At 42.9% G+C, this 19,812-nt stretch overlaps 1 protein-coding gene across 1 annotated transcript; it reads left to right on the forward strand.

The window, feature by feature from the left end:
- The first annotated feature begins 1,906 nt into the window (after nucleotides 1–1,906).
- On the forward strand, nucleotides 1,907–18,055 carry LOC130121142 (T-cell-specific surface glycoprotein CD28-like). Its single transcript, XM_056289994.1, has 5 exons — nucleotides 1,907–2,246; nucleotides 7,613–7,749; nucleotides 16,570–16,738; nucleotides 16,903–17,036; nucleotides 17,557–18,055. The coding sequence occupies exons 1-5, from the start codon at nucleotides 2,159–2,161 to the stop codon at nucleotides 17,638–17,640; spliced, it is 612 nt and encodes a 203-aa protein (XP_056145969.1). The 5' UTR covers nucleotides 1,907–2,158; the 3' UTR covers nucleotides 17,641–18,055.
- The last annotated feature ends 1,757 nt before the right edge of the window (nucleotides 18,056–19,812 follow it).

The following is a 19,812-nucleotide window of genomic DNA, read 5'->3' on the forward strand; positions in this document are numbered from 1 at the left end:
AGTGCCGGTGTCGGGATCCGGGTAGCTCCGGCCCACTTTAATCACTAGCGTGCCCTTGAGTGTATTTAGAAATATTGAGTGGAAGATGGGAATTTAACGGTTTTCTGACCATGTTGATTAGGCTGCGTTGGGAAGTATATTTCATTTGGTGATATGTGGATACAATTCATTACTTGGATGCAATTCATTGTTCTGTGTCATGTCTACAGTTAAAATAAACATTTAAAACGGAACAAAGGGAATCATCGTTGGACCAAGCAGACATGAATAGGAACACACGCCTCAGCCACATGGTTCTTCTCTTCGATTTAGTTTATTAGGACATTCTTACAGACACAATAATTAAAAGGTGTTCAACAGCTTTTTTTTATTCATGTTTTTTTTTAAATTGGGCATAGTTATCATATGCATTGTAAGTGAGACGTTTTCACATTTACCTCTTTTAACCCACCCCCCACACCTCCATCCCTCATCCCACCCTAACCCATGCTGCAGTTTCAAACATAACACACTTTTTTTCTTTTCTTTTTATCTACTGAAATAGATAAAAAGAAAATAACATCAGGGATTTGTGAAATCAGACAAGTTGTGCTGGGATTTTCAAAATACCATCTAACCTGATGTTGGTGGTACGTCAGGAAAGAGGTTAGACTTCAAAATATGCTCAGCTTAGAACAAAATACAAAAGAGAACAAATATTGAAGCTACAGTTCTCAAGATGGTCAGTTTTAATTCACTGACAATGATTTATGGGCACTGTGATAAACGCAGTGGTGTCTAAACAATTCAAGTTGCAGTGATCCATACAAATTGTAACAGATTCGCCAGTGTGGATGTATCAGAGCCTGCAAATAAAACATGGCTATAGTTGGCTTTTTCCCTGTGATGTCGTCTTATTTTTAGGTATGTTTTTTTTCTGACCTTGTTTTGCAAAATGTGCTTGCAAGTCAAAAGAACTTCACTTCCTCTTCAAACTTGCTGCTTCCTGCCCTCTTCTGCATGCAGATTCCACATTATTCCGCATTTAAAACATGGTCTATTGTATAAGTTTTCCTGGAAACTCATTCCAGAAACTAACCACTGAAATCAGCATTTTTGGTTTGGATATTGATGGGTTAGCTATTGACATATTATAATATGCCAGTGATAGAGGCTATCAAAAGGGTATACACACACACATATATATATATATATATATATATATATATATATATATATATATGCAAATACGACTCCAGGATTGTAGCATCAATCTATTTGCCGAGCACTTTGAACGGCGTAAATTCATCAGGAAGTGCTATCTTTAGCACCAAATGACACACATACAATTAAACGCAAAATCACCAACAAAAAAAAGCCACACATATACACAGGGTTTTGAAATAATTCTATCACTCATTATTGTTAATGCAGGGAAACTGAATTTATTGAAATGTACTGTTTCATCTCGGTGTTCAGATGCAGTTGTGGTGAATTGCTGTTGTGGTTTTAAAGCAATTTCCCAGTTTGTTTGTGTGTGTGCGGGTGGTGTGTGCGTGATTGTGTGTGTGTGCATGTGTGTGCGTGTGCGTGCATGCGTGTTTGGTCATGAGGCTGGAAAAATGGAAAATGTGTGCAAGAAGACAGGAAGATTGAGCGATGAGCACGCGCACGTGTAGGTGCATGTATTTGTCTTAATGTTGCAGAAAAGACTAGTGTGTAAGTGTACTTATGCGTTCATGGTTTGTTTGTGAATATGCCTATGTGTTTGTGCCCATCCATGTGCATGTGGTGACGTAGATGAAAGTGGGTGGTGTGTTTGAGTACACATATTTGTGATTTGTAGCAAACTCCTATAAAAGGAAATGCTCCTACTCTGCCTCTCAGTCGTCGCAGTTGCTCTCTCTGTCATCGGCTCAGATAATTCTCTTCAGCTTTTCTTTCATATTTTTTTTTCTCTGTTTATCAGCCAGAGTGAAAGTAATAAATCTTTGCCACTAGCCAGCCATTATTATTAGCCTCTGCTTCAGGGTCTATTAATATTCGGAATAGTGAGAAAATCTCCGCTCCAGATAACAGGTGCAAGGCTGGAAAAATTTCACCCCATAACTGACCTATAATCATTGTTGGTTATAATCAACATTTATAATCAGTCATAACTGATCAATTGGACGAGACGATGGCTGGATGGATGCGAGCAGGGACTCTGTGGATGGTGATTTTCTGTTTGGGTGGTGCGCAGTCCGAGGATAAACAAAAATGCAAAGGTAAGCTCACAAAAACTTTCGTAAAACAGTATCGGAATTCTACACAGATCAGGCCATGTGTACATTAACATGCTTATTACACACCTACCAAAGACATTCATCAGTAGACCGATCGAGTACTTTTAATTGGCTCTGTAGCATCCAGAGGTTAATAAAAAGGAGAGTAACAAATTAAAAGTCACTGGACTCTGCTGTGGAGATGGGTTTCCATTATCGTTAACAAGCCTCCCCATCTGCTATAATTCAGATTATAATTCAATCTGTTATTTTTCAAGAAACGCTGAAAAAGAGGGGTCGACGGAGAAATAACTGTTCGGTCTCCATTATTTGATTTTGCAAGTCACTTTCCGAGTCATAAAACGAAACAGGAATTAGTGTCAGTACCTGATGCAATGTCATTACTCTCCATTATGAGAATAATACAGTAATACAGCGTCATCTGTCAGAACTTGTGTGCCAAGTCTAAAAAAAAATATCCCTGATTAGATGGCTGGACTACCAGTTAACAAAAGATTAATTAACCACCTCGTGAGGTGGTTTGGGTCCCTAAGGATCTGACAGAAAACTGGTTGTGTCGAAAGCCAAAGTTTCCCCAAAGTCTAAAGGGGTTAAAACTGAACACATTCTGGTTATGCTCTCAAGAAAGGATAATTAGTACATTTAAGACGTGCAGTCCGATGCTGTGGAAGGATCTAAAACCTGAAATCTCTCAATATCAGTATCGCATAACTGAGCAAAAACTAATCTCTCTGAAACCTTCAGCATCAGTGGTAGTTTGATACGGGGCTATCGTGTTCAGGGAGACGTTTTATTCTAAGGGAGAGTTGAACCAGTGAATATGTAACGTATCAGGTGGAAGTGCCAAGGACCGTGAGGCCATCGGAAGCGTTTCCCGAAGGAGGGGGGTAATGTGTAACGTGCACGGATAAATAGACTCGCTAGCCCTTGGCTAACGTTAGTATAGGACACCAATGTAGCAAATTGGGGGGGGGGGGCGAGAATGCAGCGGATGCGAACCCGTGGTTTCCGCACCACGGGCGACAACGTTAACCAGTCGACTAAAGGGTCTGACCTGTTAGCCAAGGGCTACCGAGCCTATTCATCCGTGATCGTTACAGTATAGTGGTGAGTATCCCCGCCTGTCACGCGGGATGAATTTATTAAATACTAGGATGAATTTAATAATCTATGACCTCGGTAACACTTTAAAATAACTGCACACTAAGTATTAATGACTACTGAATTCATCATCTATAAAGCATTGTTCCTACATTATTACACGAGTAATTCATAAACAGTTATAAACGTTTTATTCTTGATGAATAAGTTCATCTATAATGTGTTTAATAATTGTATTTTCATATTTTGTAAATGATGGACTCACCATTTCTAAAGTAAGTATTTTATCAATTACAAACCAGTTATTAATATGTTAATACATAGATGTTTTGTTAGATGTTATGTTAATAGCAGTTTTATAAACCCTTGTTAATACTGCAATTCATGATTCATTTAGGTAGTTACTAGTTGTTAGTTAAGTATTTTGTATGACCTCATCTAAAGTGAAGACTATCTATGCCTTAAAGATAATTTACAAATGAGACTGACAGGTCAGAAGTACCTTGAGACTCACAAGTTTCAGTTATCTTCTCAACCGAAAAGGAAACAGACATAACACAAAGTGATAGAGAACATATAAATAGTTATTGCAAGCAAACTCTCAGTGCAATTTCCTGTAAGACTCCAGAAAACATTTAACCGTACAGCTGTACTGTAAAATGAAAATAAACCTCTGCAATCTCATATAAAAATAAATTTCTGTCAAGTGTAAACATGGCTGAATAAAAATTCATCAACGCCAATTGTGTTTATGAATTACTTACTCATGTGTATTAATGTAGGAACAATGCTTTATAGATGATGAATTCAGTAGTTACTAATACTTAACTCTGGCTTCATAGTGTGTCGTTATTATAAAGTGTTACCATGACCCCTTCTGGGTTGTCAAAGGACATCTAAAGAATGACTTATGTGAAACAGCCTCAAGAGCCACACGTGTATTCAGCTCAAAATAGCTAAACAAAGTAGCATCGCCAAGCCAGCCTAAATCTCACCTTTGCGATGCTACAAGCAAAGCAGAATTTGTGGTAACGGTATAGGATCAGAAATCAGGATCAGAAACACTTTTGTTATTTCATTGCATGCACTTGCGCTCATGAAATGAAATGAAACATTGTTTCCCCCAGCCCACAGCAGTGCAACACAAACACACAAACACACATCCAAGAGCTACAAGAGCACATATATCCAAACTAACACACATATCAATCAATCAATCAAGTTGCATTTTATATAGCACTTTTCTAGCTGCAACAACCACTCAATGCGCTTTACAATTAATTCACACACACACACACACACACACACACACACACACACACACACACACACACACACACACACACACACACACACACACACACACACACACACACTTGCTTGCTTGCTGGTTGTCCATCGTGCCCGATGATGACCATCTTCTTCTATTTGTGGGTCCTTTGGTGGCTGAATAGTCCGATCCTGGATGCACAGTTGCGGTTGCAGACCGGGCATGTAAAAGTGGTGCTGGAGGGGGTAGTGGTAGCTTTGCGAGCATGCCTCTTCGCACGCTTTGCTACACGGTGTTGTGTGCGCTGGTTTTCCATGTACTTCACTCCCTCTGAGATGTGAGAGTGCCAGGTTGTGCGGCAGAAAGCAAGTTCCTCCAAAGAAGAGGGGTTGATCTGACATCTTTTTAGTGTGGTCTTCATTTGGTCTTTGAACCGCTTCTTCTGCCCACCAGCAGTGCATTGGCCAAGGCGTAGTTGGCCGTAGAGGACTTTTTGTGGGAGTCGTTCGCTGGGCATGCGGATAACATGCCCAAGCCACCTGAGTTGATGGTGTTTTAGGGTAGACTCCACGCTGCAGCTGCCTGCCCGCTCCAACACCTCTGTGTGTGGCACTCTGTCCTCCCAAGTAATGCCGAGGATCCTCTGGAGACATTTTACATGGAAGGCCTCCAGGCTTCCGAATGAATGCTTATCTAAACTAAACATTTTTTAAAAATAATAAATCACTGTCCAGGAGAACGAACGCCAGCCAGGACGACTGTCGGAACTGCCGGTCTGCATGGGCTAGCAGTTAGCTTAGCCTGCCCCGCTTCCGTGTTCTGTCAGACCACCCTCGGTGTTTCCTCTTCGGGCGCAGCTCCAGGCAGGGCCGTGGTCCTTGGGCCCACAGGACGCAGCAGACCAAGCTCCCTCAGCTGATTCAGTGCCAGCTCCGCCAGCCAGACACCTTCAACACACCTCCCCGCACTCCACACGAGGACACTAAAACACAGCCAAGGCGAGGCGAGGTTGCCGCCAGACCACCCTCGGTGTTATCGGAACTGCCGATCTGCCCACCGCTTCCTGTCAGACCGCCCTCGGCTCCGTGTTACCTCATTGAGTACAGCTCCAGGCTGGGCCGTGGTCCCTGAGTCCACAGGACACAGCAGACCAAGCTCTCCCAGCCGATCCAGCGCCAGCTCCCCCAGCCATCAAACAAAGAAAAACATAGACGCAGACGTGGACAAAGACACTGCATTGACGGTACTGGGTGAGGCCGCTGCAAACTCGAATTTGCGCTGTCATCTTCCCACACCGGAAGCGGAAGCGGGGGGAAAAAGATTTTAAACAAAAAGCGATGAGATATCAGTAAAGATAGGGATCCGGTGTCCTCCATAATGAACCCTCTTCATAAAACATCATATTTCTCAAGGGCAGCTGCAGCCACCATAGTAGCAGGGAGACATAAGTGGTGTGGTAAAATTTGCAAACGATCTCACTGTGTTGAAACAATTCTTATTTTTTAGCCTAGTGTTTAATGTGGTCAGATTCGGGGCAAGTTTATATCTCCTTTAGATTTGTTTCAGCTATGTGTAGCATAACAACTAAATGGTTCTTTACCATGTTTTGCTTTAGCTCTGGGAATGGTTAGGAGACCATTTCCGGCTTTGTGGGAAGTTCTGTGTGGCTTTAGTGAACAAATTCATCCGTTTTTCACAAGGCAAAAAAATTCAACCGTTCCACATGAAAATTGAAGACACCTTTTAAAATAAATGTAGCTTCCAATTTGCAAGCATGAGGAAGGAATAATTGTATGAAGTCGAGGAGAAACACAGTGGGTCTCATTCAAGAACATTGCCTTAAATTTGTTCTTGCAAGAAGTGCATGGGATAAATCGCCCATATTTGCTCTTAGATGTGTGTGTGTTAACGTACAACCAATAGAGTTAATGCCTCAAAAAGACCATGTGAGGACGGCTGTTCTTGATTGACGTGTGCAAAAAAAGAAAAAAGAAATAAAGGTGGATTAGGGGGAATCTGAACAGCTGATCAAATGATATCTCTTGCTATGAGCGACTCCCCTGGGGGTGAACACCATGCCAACAACAAGAAAACATGCAAACTCCACACCGACAGGCTGGGATTGAACCAAGGGTCCCTCTTGCTAACCACTAAGCCACCACGCTGCTCCATCTGATTTTATTATTATCATTTCTTAAGATATTTATTCTTAATGATATACTTCTTTAATGAGCTACTATCCCATTGGGCATAAATGAAGTTTTGTTACCGACCAGCCAAACTGCAGGTGAATGGCCATGCTTAAAATACACCTGACCTACATTATATTCATATTTTCCATCAACACCTTGATTAAGGGACAACAATTACATGCAAAGGCTTGTTGTACACACAGAATGAGTGTGGAAGATATTGTTCCCCCCTGACTAAACCTGGGCTAGATCTATTTTAACACAGAGATCAACGCTCTTGTTCAACCCACAGTGCAACTCACCATTCAGGACATCATGGACTAAGTGGTGAGGTGCATTGTTGGTAGAAAAAGTGACAATATTGTACACACATTTATGTAAGCTTTTGAGTGCCAACACACACAGACACATGTATGCACACGCACGCACGCACACACACACACACACACACACACACACAGTCACAAATATGCAGTTATTTGGATGTCTTTATAAGGAACAAACATTGTTGTGGGATGGCAGGTTTTCAGCAGGAGGGGCGATATTTATACTTTTGGATTAGTTTAATTTGAATGAATCATTAGCAAACTTTTAACAGTTAACCCAGAAAGAGCAGTATTCATACCAGGTACTGCCTTGTGTTTTGTTGATAGTACCTGCTGGGCTAACCTCTGTCTGTCACGCTGTCTGTATCTTGTGGACTCTGTCTGTTGATCTGTCTATCTCTCTGCTTGCTGTCTTCCTTCCTTTTCTGTCTATTTGTCTCTCTACCCTCCCATCCTCAGTTACGTCCGATCGGCTAGTGTCTAACTCCAGCAGCAAAGCATCTATCCCCTGTCCCTCCCGCGATACCAACTACACAGAACAGAAGTACCATCTCTTTCTCAACAACAGTCTCATCTACACTGTGGAGCTAAATAAGGTTGGACGCGCGCGCGTGCGTGTGTGTGTGTGTGTGTGAGTGAGTGAGTGAGTGAGTGAGTGAGTGAGTGAGTGAGTGAGTGAGTGAGTGAGTGAGTGAGTGAGTGAGTGAGTGAGTGAGTGAGAGTGAGTGAGTGAGTGAGTGAGTGAGTGAGTGAGTGAGTGAGAGAGAGAGAGAGAGAGAGAGCACTGCATTCCAAACAAAGATTACGATAAATCAGGCTATAAAACAAAGCAAGAACAATTATCTGAAACATTGGAACGCTGAAATCAAAACTCAAAACAAACTAGAAGTCTATCGGGCCCTAAAAACAAACTATGATTTGGAAGAATACCTCTTAACTATCAGAGACAGGAAGCAGCGACAGATCCTCACCAAATACAGGCTCAGTGACCACAGTCTCGCCATTGAAAAAGGGGAGACACAAAAAGACGTGGTTGCCAAAAGAGCAACGAACATGTGGTCAGTGCATGACAGATGAGGTGGAGACAGAGGTGCACTTCCTCCTTAAATGTGACAAATTTGAAAAACAGCACCCGGCTTTTGTTAAGTAACTGGCATGTGACTCCAGAGTACCAGGAAATGGATGACGCAGGTAAACTGCGGGTGGTCCTGGGAGGGGGGCCAGCGGCGAGCATTGCAGCAAGATTTATATTATCTTGCCACAACCTGAGAGACAGTGGGTGACGGCACGCATTGCTACTGTTGTTGTTTAATATCATAATCATTGTTGTTGTTGCTGTTATTATAATCATGTTGTGTTGTGTTGTTGTTGTTTTACATGCTTTGGCAATATGTACACAAACGTATGTCATGCCAATAAAGCACATATTGAATTGAATTGAATTGAATTGAGAGAGAGAGAGAGAGAGAGAGAGAGAGAGAGAGAGAGAGAGAGAGAGAGAGAGAGAGAGAGAGAGAGAGAGAGAGAGAGAGAGAGAGAGAGAGAGAAGAGAGAGGATCTGTAAGATATCAGTGGCGGCTGCTGACCAAAATTTTTGGTGAAGCAACAAAAAAAAAAGAAAGAAAGAAAAAAAGAAAAAAAGGCGCAGCAGCAATCTCACTTTTTATCTCCTGAACGGTAGCAGCAATGGCTTCAATCAGATCATTTTGTATGGTCTTAAAGCCCAATTTATGCTCCAAGAAAATATGTCGTGTGCACGACAGCCCTGAGAGACACAAAAAGTGTCTCTCATGACGTCAAAATTGTCGAGAGACATCTGTCTGCTAGCCGACATTTGGAGTATAAATTGGGCCTTAGACATCCCAGAAAACACAGTGGACGATTTCAACTGAGCAACCAGAACATCATCATAGCGGGAAAACACTTCTGCCGTCTCCCTGTAACTTCCTGTATTATCGGACTTTTCACTGTCATCATGCCCCCTAAATTCTGCTCCTGACGACCCAAGTTTGTCCGGACGGTGTCATTGTGCTTTGCGAGCAACCATCCTCACATTTCCCAACAGACTTGATTCCATGGCTGCTCCGACATGCTCCTTTGATTTTTCATGGAGCTTAACAGATCTGTCAACATTTCGTAGATCCTCAAATCCACTTTGAAAAACACCCATCTCCTGCAGCAGCCACTTAAACATCACGCAAGGCCAGCAATACAAGCGGTTTGTTAGCACACTCCCCGTTAGCCACTCCACCTTGTCATACCTAGAACACTTAAAACTTGAACTTACTGAGCCCACACTCTGCACCAGCTTGATGGGGGGTTTTGGTCTCCTAGTTTTTCCTCATAGGCGAAAGTGTGAAAAGATTCCTGTAGGATCCAGTCCACGATGTTTGCATCCATCATAATTCTTCTTTGCAAAAATTGCGAAAGACAGGACAGGAGCTAGCTAGGCTAGTTACTAGCTAGCTAAGCTAGTTAGAACAACTAATGTTAGCCTATAGTACAGGGCTACTACACGAGGTTAAGATCAAAAATGCAAATCTAAAGATGAACAATAAAGTTGACCAATAAAGATCTGAACAGATTAATTAATTATTATAATATTTACAATATATATACACAAGAACCACCAAAAACTACTATAGTAACCACTAATTTATCTTAGGCTAATCTCTTTTTCTTATCTTTCTTATTTTATCTTTCACCGCACTTCGAATACCAAAAGGTATGATGAAGACTGGAGAACAAGTCAAGGATCGGAAAGGCTGAACTGGTGTTCCCTGATTGGTTAGACGGATGTCAATCATTTTCAGGTCGAGGAAAGACTAGGTGAAGCGCTGCTCTGGTTGGGCATTAAAACGCGTCATAAACCATAACTGTCCAATGAACAACGTGGAAGGTACTTTTTCAACTTACATTCACTTACATTGGGTTAGTGAAGCAGAACAACCCCCTGTGTCACCTGAAGAGGGCGCTGTAATGCACAATACCCATGACACTTTTTTGTTAACAGTGACACTTTTTTGTTTGATTCACAGGGGCAATAGTCATTCTAATGTTTTATGTGATCTGTGTGTTATGTTTTTTGTTTTTTTGTTTTTTTTGGTGAAGCACTGCATCACCTGTTGTCTTTATATAGATAGATAGATAGATAGATAGATAGATAGATAGATAGATAGATAGATAGATAGATAGATAGATAGATAGATAGATAGATAGATAGATAGATAGATAGATAGATATCATTTGTTAAAAGAAACACTCAATGGTAGGGAAAACGGTCAACAAATATGGAGCAAAATAATCCACCTATTTTGTAATTATAGATAAATCATGCCAATAGACAAATACCACCCCCCCACCCCCCATTGGACCGTTAGCGATCACTAGTTTTTGATTTTTTGAATGTCGCACCTCTCGCTTCCCCATTGGACGTTGTGCGCGTGATGTGCATGATGAGGTAGTAAGTGATATGTTCTTTCTCGTGTAGCTTTATTGACAGCTGATGATTGCTTAACGTATGAAACAGGCTTGTAATGTCTCATAAAGAATTTACTTGACTTACTGGATTTTATATATGTGTGTGTGTGTGTGTGTGTGTGTGTGTGTTAAGGCCACAAAAGTCAGGAAATTCAAATGAGCAATTTCAAGGTAAACATCAGTCTCTCTGTACTATCAGGTATTTCCAGAACTCTGTTTTTTATATCTGACTGTCTTCAGGGCCGGTCCTATGCTATTCTGGGCCGGGGAGCAACCATTGCTCACTGCCCCCCCCCCCCCAAAAAAAAAACCACAGACATGCACGACCAGGACAACCACCAACACCCATAAAGCCTAGGCCTACGCACGCACACATACACCACACAGCTGTGTGTGGGGTGAGCACAGGCTACCAGAAGAAACAACCAATTCAAAATAATACCAACCACAGGACACAATTACAAGCAACCATGCCACAGCGGGCTATTGTAAAGTCCTCCTCATTATCTTACCTTAAAACTTTACGCGTCGTGTCTTGACCGCTGCAAATGTTGGAATTGTGTCATTGTAATCCACCTGTCTTGCCACACGGTTCTCGATGGACAACACAGCCAATGCACAGTCTTTCTTGGGACATCGCTGATCTCAAATATGTCCTGATCAATTTCAATTTGCTGAAAGAGCACTCTGCACTTGCGACTGAGAATGGAATTGTAAGAAACACCTGGCAAGCGGCAGTAGTGTTCGGAAATGCCGTTTTCATGTCTCTCTCAACTAAAAAATCCAGCACTTCAGAGGTTTTTTTTTTACATCAGTTGGGAGCAGACATGACAAAAATCCAAATTCACTGTCCAGTTCTCCACCATCAATCCCCCCCACAAACTCCGCGAACTCTTCACAGGCCTCTCTGTGGTTGTCAGTCAGGTTAACATTTTTAATGTCCTCCAAAACGTGGAAAAGACGATTGCACTGACTCAAATATGAAAAACGCTCTTCTGTTTCAGTTATCGCTGTGTCGATCAAGCAGTTGAAAAAGCTCACTCTAAACTTTTCCTCCCGTCAAAGGCTCATCGACTGACATTTCACCGGGAAGTCGTTTTCGGCATCACGTACAATGTTCAGGGAAAGCCGGTGGAACGTTAATATTCTCTGCAAGTTCTTTTGCTTTTTCAACAGCATCTTGGAAACCGTTCCGTCGACATTTTTCCATCTCTTCTTTTACAGCTGTGACAACTCTTACTGCATCACCGATGCTCAAATGTCATGACTGCAGGACGACACTGGCCTGATTGACTGTATTCAGCACTTTGTGCCAAACAACTAAGCTGACCAAAAAGTCAAATGTTTCAATTGCCTGTACGAGACTTGTGACTTTAGAGGTGGTCTCGGAATCACAGGAGCTATCTTCACTGACGGCTTTGAGTGCATCTACGACCTGGGGTAGCTGCTCAATTACCGTTCTTGTCGCATCAGCGCGAGCACTCCATCTGGTCTCTGAGAGAGGTTTCAGTGTGATGCGAACATGTTTTTCAAGAATCCCCCAACGTTTCGTTGATTTTCCGAATAATTTATATAGCCGATTTAGCACTCCAAAAAAATTATTGGCCTCGTTCGAGGACTCGGCTGCATGTTCAATGGCCAGATTCAAGTTGTGAGGGCAACAGGGCACAAAGAAAGCCCGCTTGTTAACCTGCTTCCCCCTTGCTTGTACTCCCCTGTGCACACCCCTCATGTTGGCCCCGTTATCGAAACATTTTCCCCTGCAATCATCAATGTTAATGCCATATTTAGCCAGCCTTTCCAGCAATGTATCTGCAAGTGCTTCACCCATTGTGCTTTTCACAGCAATGAATTCAAAAAAGCTCTCATGCACCTCTACCTTCTGGTCTGTTGTAACATATCGCAAAACGAGAGAGAGTTGTTTTTTGTGACACATCTGGTGTGCAGTCCATCATGATGCTGTAATATCCAGCTGTTTTGACCTTCTGCACGATTTTTTCCAACACTGCCTCAGCTAGGAGTCCAATGAACTCATTTTGAATGTTTTTGCTGAGGTAGTGGGTAGTCTTGGAATGACTGAGATGTCATGCTAATGGCGCATCATATTTGGCCAAAAATTCCACAAATTTAAGAAAATTGCCGTTGATTTCTTGGTGAAGGTGATCGACACTTCCTCTAAATGCAAGATTTTGTAATGCAAGAAACATGATGCAATCCAATATTCTGCTAAGCACTTCATGCCACCGTTGTCTCTCACTGAGAAGCTCTGCTTGCTGGTGGCTGTCAATTGTTGTACCAGTAGCCAAAGCGAATTCCAGAGTTTTCCACTTTCAAAAATTCTCAAGATGAGAACGATAATTCTCGTGTTCAGTCAGTCTCGTTGATAACTTGACCCAGTTTGAAAAACCAGTAGTGAAGATCCCTTTGTCAGTTCCAAACAACTTACAACAGAAACAGAAGACGGCATTGGCAGACTTTGAGTAGACTAACCATGACCGAGGTACTTTTAGGGCACCGACTGTCCTGGTGTAATTAGCTGGTGTGAAACAACGGCCATCCGTTTTAGGGAAATCCAAAATCGGTCACCTGCAGTGGTTTATTTCTGACTACGTCTGTTCTGATGTCATCATCATGCATTCTGTCTGGCCACTGTGCAGGATCAAATAAGTCAAACTCACGCTCCCCATCACTTTCGTGACTTCCCTCTTCCTCGACAGATTCTCGGTGGTCATTTGCATTCTCGATAGCGGTGGAGGTGCTAGCACAAGCGCCACAGTGCGCTCCGGTATTCTCTGCTGCTAAGTTAGCACACGTGGTGGATGTGCTAGCTTCATTGCTATCCACAGTATCCTCCAAGTGTTCTGCTACCCGAACGTTAAGCCAAGCACCGTATACCTTCTTTGCGTTTTCTGCCTCTTTTTTTGTATTTCTACCTTAGGTTTCTGTAATTTTCTTTTCTTACAACCAGATTTGTTTCCAGACATTTTTTGGTTAGTAGAACCGAATTTCACGTCTTCACCATAGGCTATACTAACTCATGGGGGAGGGGGATGACGACACAACTTTTGATACATTTTTGAAAATAAATCGTTATCAGCCAATAGGGAAACTGCCTGGAGAGCAACATAAAGGGCCTCTTTGCACTGCTGAGACACACAATTAACAATTACTGCACTTACAGCAGAATCAGCGCAGAAAGGTTTTTTTTTTCTGGGCCCCCCTCCAGACCTGGGCCCGGTGCGGTTGCTCCCGTTGCTACCCCCGCAGAACCGGCCCTGACTGTCATACAGTGCTGTAGATATATCTGACTGTCTTATAGTGCTGTAGCTACATGTTGACATACGGTATTTCAAACAACATGTGGCTCCACTCATCACTGGGCACAGATTGTTTCAAACCTCTCATAATAAGTAAGTGATATTATCCTATGACAGGCTCCTGAAAATATACACCATATCTTGCTTTCTCCATCTGGTAAGCTATCAATTTTCCAAATTCTTCAGTCTTGATAAATTCATTTATTGCAAGATAATACTCCTGTTACATGTACTTAACTTCCAGGTTAAACTGCTTTAGTGATGAGCAAGTCATGAACGAATCGTTTGAAACGAACGACTCTTTTTACTAAGTCGGTAGTGACAACTCGTCCCCATTAAACTTGCTCACTTACTCGCTCCTACCACTAGCTATGCTAACTGCGAAGACAAGGCGAGACAACGTGTCACGATTGTGCAACTCTTATATTAACTGTATTTGTGGAAATGCATCAAGTTAATTACTGTATTAACCTAGCCCTGTGAAAAAAGCAGCCACTTTGGCGCTTTTTTTTAACTCAGTACTCACTCTCCCAGCCCAGAGCTGAAGGTCTCAGGCTGCACGAATCACTCACTCACCATCAAGTTCCGTGCCACAGTCACCGTCCATTACATTTTAATTTTTCCTTTTTTTAGTCGTTCACTACTATTCGATTCTGACTGTTTAATCATGAAATTCAACAGTGTAATTTCTGCTTAATAGACTGTGTTACTATAGATGCCGTTATAGATGCCGTTCTGAGATGGGACTGACTGCCGTTCACGTCATTTAAGCATAATGAGAACATTCACGGACATAATGATGGACCTTTTTTTAAAACAGAAAAATATCATTTTAAATCAGTACAATTATTTAAGTTTTTATTTTTTTAAGAGTTATTTGCTTTACCTCAGGGTTGGTTTAAGTTCTTAAGGCTGCGGTGTGTGTGTTGGTCAGCTGGTGTCGTTTGTTACCACTGGAGTTCGCTGTTCCACTCGTCTGAGTGATGGCATAGAAAGTATTCACACAACATACTTCATGTTCGTCTCGCAAAGGTAATTAAATACTTGCAACCACCGTCTTTTTTTCTTTTTGATGATAACCTTAAACTCTAGCGTGTGCGCTAGACGGTCTGTGTGCGGCACTCCTTACAATTGAGCATTTTTCCGTACACAATGATTGGTAAAGGAGCGGCTTAAACCGGAAGTTAGCCGGCTCAGCTGGATACATCCTTCCCGTTTTTAGTATGGGCAACTGGCGGGCCGCATTCGGCCCCTGTCCTCACTCAGTACGGCCCGCGGGTCAATTTTCAAATATAAATTGTTGGTTTCACGGGCATTGGAAGCAAGCGGGCCATTTGACCACATTTGAACCGGATCATGTGATGACCTGGCGGCCTGTCCAGGGTGTCTCCCTGCCTGCCGCGCTATGACTGCTGGGATGGGCTCCAGCATCCCCGCGACCCTGAGAGCAGGATAAGCGGTTTGGTTTGGATAATGGATGGATGGATGGATGGATAAACCGGATCCCAATTGCAATTATACTGTCCACTGATAGAGGGCGCTCCCTCGAAACACAAGAGGCCTGTTGCCAAGCGACGAGGATACATGAGCGGCAAAAAAAAACGACCTAGAAAACCGTGTCTTCCTGGCAAGATGGGAAACAGAATATATTTTCACATAATTCAAAGGCAAACCTATGTGTTTAGTGTGCCTGGAAACAAAATCAGCCATGAAGCCTGATTTCAGCTCGAGTCGCCACTACAATACCACGCACAAAGACAAATATGTAGTGTAGAGTTCGTTCTTGTGGACGTCGGTCGAAGCAGCACTGAGAACGGCTCTACTCCAGTGCGTCACAACAAAACAAAAGGAGGAGCCGCCCTGTGGCGCTTTTTGGCATTGCAGCACTACCATATTCATATTGACCGGACTCTGACTGTTACAACATGTACACCGGGAGGTGCCAGAGCCACCATCATCGATGACCTTTTACATGTGAGGCATACATTGTAAAAAAAAAAAAAGCACTTTGAGTGGTTGGTAGACTAGAAAAGTGCTGTATAAAATGCAGCCATTTACCATTGTGAGCTAAATGCATGTTTATTTGAAACGTCATGGAAAGGGAGGGCAGAGTAAAAATGCACTACAAACATGAATATTAGTTTTGCACTTAGTGTGAATATTAACTTTTGCACCATTATTGAATGACGATTTCTGAGACCCCACTGCACTGAAATATCTGGTAATATCTGCACTGGTATATCACTCAGGAATGTGGACGTTTTTCTGTGTTAAGCTCATTAAATAGAAATGCTGGCATAATAATCTTTTATTACCAGTATATATTTTATTCTTTTCATTAAATTATTAGCTATAATTGGTTAATTGGGTGGTGGGGTTACAGTATCCCACCCGTGGACGTGCACAATCCTAATCTGACCCTCTGGTTAAGTGAAGATAAAAATTTTGTGGCCCTCTCTCTCATCAAAGTTGCCCATCCCTGGTATTAGGAATACGAGTTGATGTGCCAAGCGGCTTGAAAATCAGTATTAAATTGGGCAGACAATGAGACCGAGGAAAATCGAGTTTTAACATGGTATCTATCTATCTATCTATCTATCTATCTATCTATCTATCTAGAAGGAGCACTCTGTTTTTGATGGAGAGGTTTGGTTCAACAGTGGACACTATTCCAACAATTTTCAAGTCAGAGCCAATGGAGGCGGACAGTATCAGTGCAACATTGAGAATCTCTTTCCTCCTCCACACAAAGAGGAATGTCAGACCACTGAAGTGGTGGTTGTGGAAGGTTCGCCCCCCCTATGCACACACAGTTGTAATTTTATGATTTAATTCAGATTCAGTCAACTTTATTTACCCCAGAAGGGCAATTCAGTTCCACAATCTACCCAGACCATACACAATACACAATTTATTCATTTAGTGATAAGACTGAATTTTGTACTCCTGTAGATTCACCAGACAGTGGTCACCTACCCACTCAGAGCTCGCCAGAGGGTTCTCTGTCAACCGTGCTACTGTTAGTTGCATGTGGAGTCCTGATGATTTACAGCCTATCTATAACCTGCATTGCTTTTAATCTATGGGTAAGTATTTATGGGTGGCTGCTTGGTTGGTTGGTTGGTTGGTTGGTTGGTTGAATTGCCTGGCTGCCCAATGGGTTGACTGAATGACTGGCCTCTTAAATATCTGGTTATCTGGCCAGCTGACAGACCTATTTACATATAGATAAGCTTGTCCTGCAGGCGACTTGTGCATCCACTGGGCCCTTGGGCTTACAATTTGTATTTTACTAAAACGTTTGTTTCAAAGCTTTAATCCATCATACCAGCATAATGTTAATGTTTTTATCAATGGGATTGATAATATTTTCTTAGGTGAGATTCAATGATTTATTCTTTGATTTTATAACACTAGGGCTGACAACATGTGTTGGCTGAATGTGACTTTCACACAAAGGCTGTGAAATGTAATTTTAATTTAAAGTCAATAATCAAAACAGAAGTGTACATTGAGTTACCGTGGCTTCTGAATGTGGCGCAAAAGTTGATTTCCATCTACAGGTCAAAATTACGACATTTTGAGCCTTCTCTTAATCCTCCACAGAGGAAGTTGAAGCATGAGGAAGAGCTCCAGAATGACTACATGAACACCAAACCAGGAGAGTTCAGTAGACCCCGCAAAGTCTAATTACAACACTGTCAGACCCAGGTTTTTGGGGGGATCCCAGACTGTTTCTTGCACCATGTGGAGCCATTCGATTCCAGTTATTTAATTTTCAAGAAGTTAGCATCATGAAAGTATAATCAAGGGTAACTATTTTAAATAAAGATTTAGGAAATACGCCCCCGTTCTGTTAAAAGAAGGGTTGTGGTAGGATGTCCTCCGAGCAACTGGAAGAAATTCGTGATAATGTGTTTTTATGTATTGTTATTTTTTTCCATGGACCTTTGTAAAATGTTACAATTCAGTTTGTTTTACATACTTAATATTTGGTCATTTGACTCTTACTGAATAAATAACACTGTTGTAATTATTATTATTATTCCCTTTCAAAGAAAGAATGTCTGTCTTGTAACAATTATTAGTAATAATATATGATACAGTAGCGTTCACCGCTATTTAAAAAAAAACACTTTGAAACTTACAACTGAGCGTTGCTTTATTCTCGGCTGTTGTTGGCCTCAGCCACGCCGTACCAATCGCCATTAAACCCGACTCACAGGTCGTCTCTCTCTCCATAGACCTGACCCGCCTAACTATTGACTCGGCAACAGTGTACCCCCTGCCAGAACTGAAAAACATCTCCCCCAACTACATACAACGAACACTTATACCCCCCCCCACTGGTGAACCTGAACCTGCTACAATACCCCACCCCCCTTAGTAAAGTCCTCGACCCTGAGGACAAAGTCTCAAAACCTCAGATGACTTCTTCACCGCCTCCTCGGTCACCCTGTAGGTGTTCTGTCCCCTAGTCAGTCCTCCCCTGGCTCTGGTTGGGGTTGACCCCCCCCCCCGCCCCAAGGAGGTGAGCTGGGCACTGGGGCAGCAGATTGGGTCCCACTTATTGCGTCATCAACACTGGCTGGTACAACCCACCCCCCCCCTTGCCCAGATGTCACGGCAGGCAACACAGGTGTTCCCCCCTCCCCTCCCGTCTTAGGCGTTACAGAGCCCCTGTATGGTGTCAACTGGTCATGGTGAAGCGGCACTTTGTGGCCACATAGAGGCATTGTACCTGATAGACAACCTCTCCTAGCAAGGTCCCACCCAGTGGTTGTCCGGTTTAGGGACCTGCCCTTCTCCCGGGTCGGGGTGTAGACCCAAACTAGCTCCCCGGCTGCTGGGCCGTCAGGTGCTGCCCCTGGGGGGGTACTGTAACATCACAGCCTTTTCTCTGAAGTTCCTGTCCTCAAGTGTTTTTTGTCATTAGTCTACCCTGTATATATACCTCCTCATTTTCCCTATTACTTAGCCAGTTCATCTGTGTACCTCCATGTCAAAGTGTTCCAGCTCTTTACCTCTCGTGTGTTCTTGAGTAATATTTCGACTAACTTCTGTGTTTTTACTCTGCCTTTGTCTAACGTTTATTGGATACCTCTGCCTGTCTATTGGACAGATTTACTGTGTACCCAACCCATCTTCAGTAAAAACGTTTATTCTACCTGCCTTGTGTGAGTTGTGCATTTGATTCCCCTGTCTGTTGGCGGCAGCGTAACAACAGTGGACGTTGAGCCCCCCCCCCCCCCCCCATGTCTTTTCTGGGAAAATCTTGGGGTGGCACACCATGAACAGCACCTAATGTAAAAAATCAGATAGAAGCATATTACGCATAGTCAGAAGCATATTCTGTGTATGCGACTTGTGGCTGGGGGGCCAGCAGGGGGGCCAGGGATAGTATCAGGGTGGCTGTGGTCACCCCTGGCCACCCCTTGGGGGCGCCACTGGTCCCTGTGGCCTCATATTCACGACATGACCCCCGCCAAAATTCAATGTGGCCTTCCCCAGGTTCAGCTGACAGCCGCGATCCCTCAAAAAGTCCAGGCCCAGAATGCATGTGTCCTGCACCTCTGCTACCCAAACTAGATATCTCATGCTTCGATCCCCCCCAACCGTTAGCATCAGCAGTCCCCTCCCCTTCATTGGTGCTCGCTCCCCAGTTACTGTATGGAGCTTAACAGCTATGTCCTCCAGCTGCCAGTGGTGCTGGCAGCCGTAATCCTGTACGTAAGTACGTCTTTTTATGATTTTGATTGGGTTTTTTTGCCACTTACGCCATTTGACGCAAATACGCTTGAAGGCCAATGATTGGTGTTAATGACACTGGCTAATAGCGCACGGTGCGAACAGATCCCTGTA

This window comes from Lampris incognitus, chromosome 11 (assembly GCF_029633865.1).
Source record: "Lampris incognitus isolate fLamInc1 chromosome 11, fLamInc1.hap2, whole genome shotgun sequence".
In the NCBI taxonomy this organism is placed as follows: Eukaryota; Metazoa; Chordata; class Actinopteri; order Lampriformes; family Lampridae; genus Lampris; species Lampris incognitus.

Coding starts and splice junctions, on each gene's coding strand:
- LOC130121142 (XM_056289994.1), top strand. CDS start 2,159: ATGGCTGGATGGATGCGAGCAGGGACTCTGTGGATGGTGATTTTCTGT. Junction 2,247..7,612: donor GGATAAACAAAAATGCAAAG/GTAAGCTCACAA, acceptor TCCCATCCTCAG/TTACGTCCGATCGGCTAGTG. Junction 16,739..16,902: donor TGAAGTGGTGGTTGTGGAAG/GTTCGCCCCCCC, acceptor GTACTCCTGTAG/ATTCACCAGACAGTGGTCAC.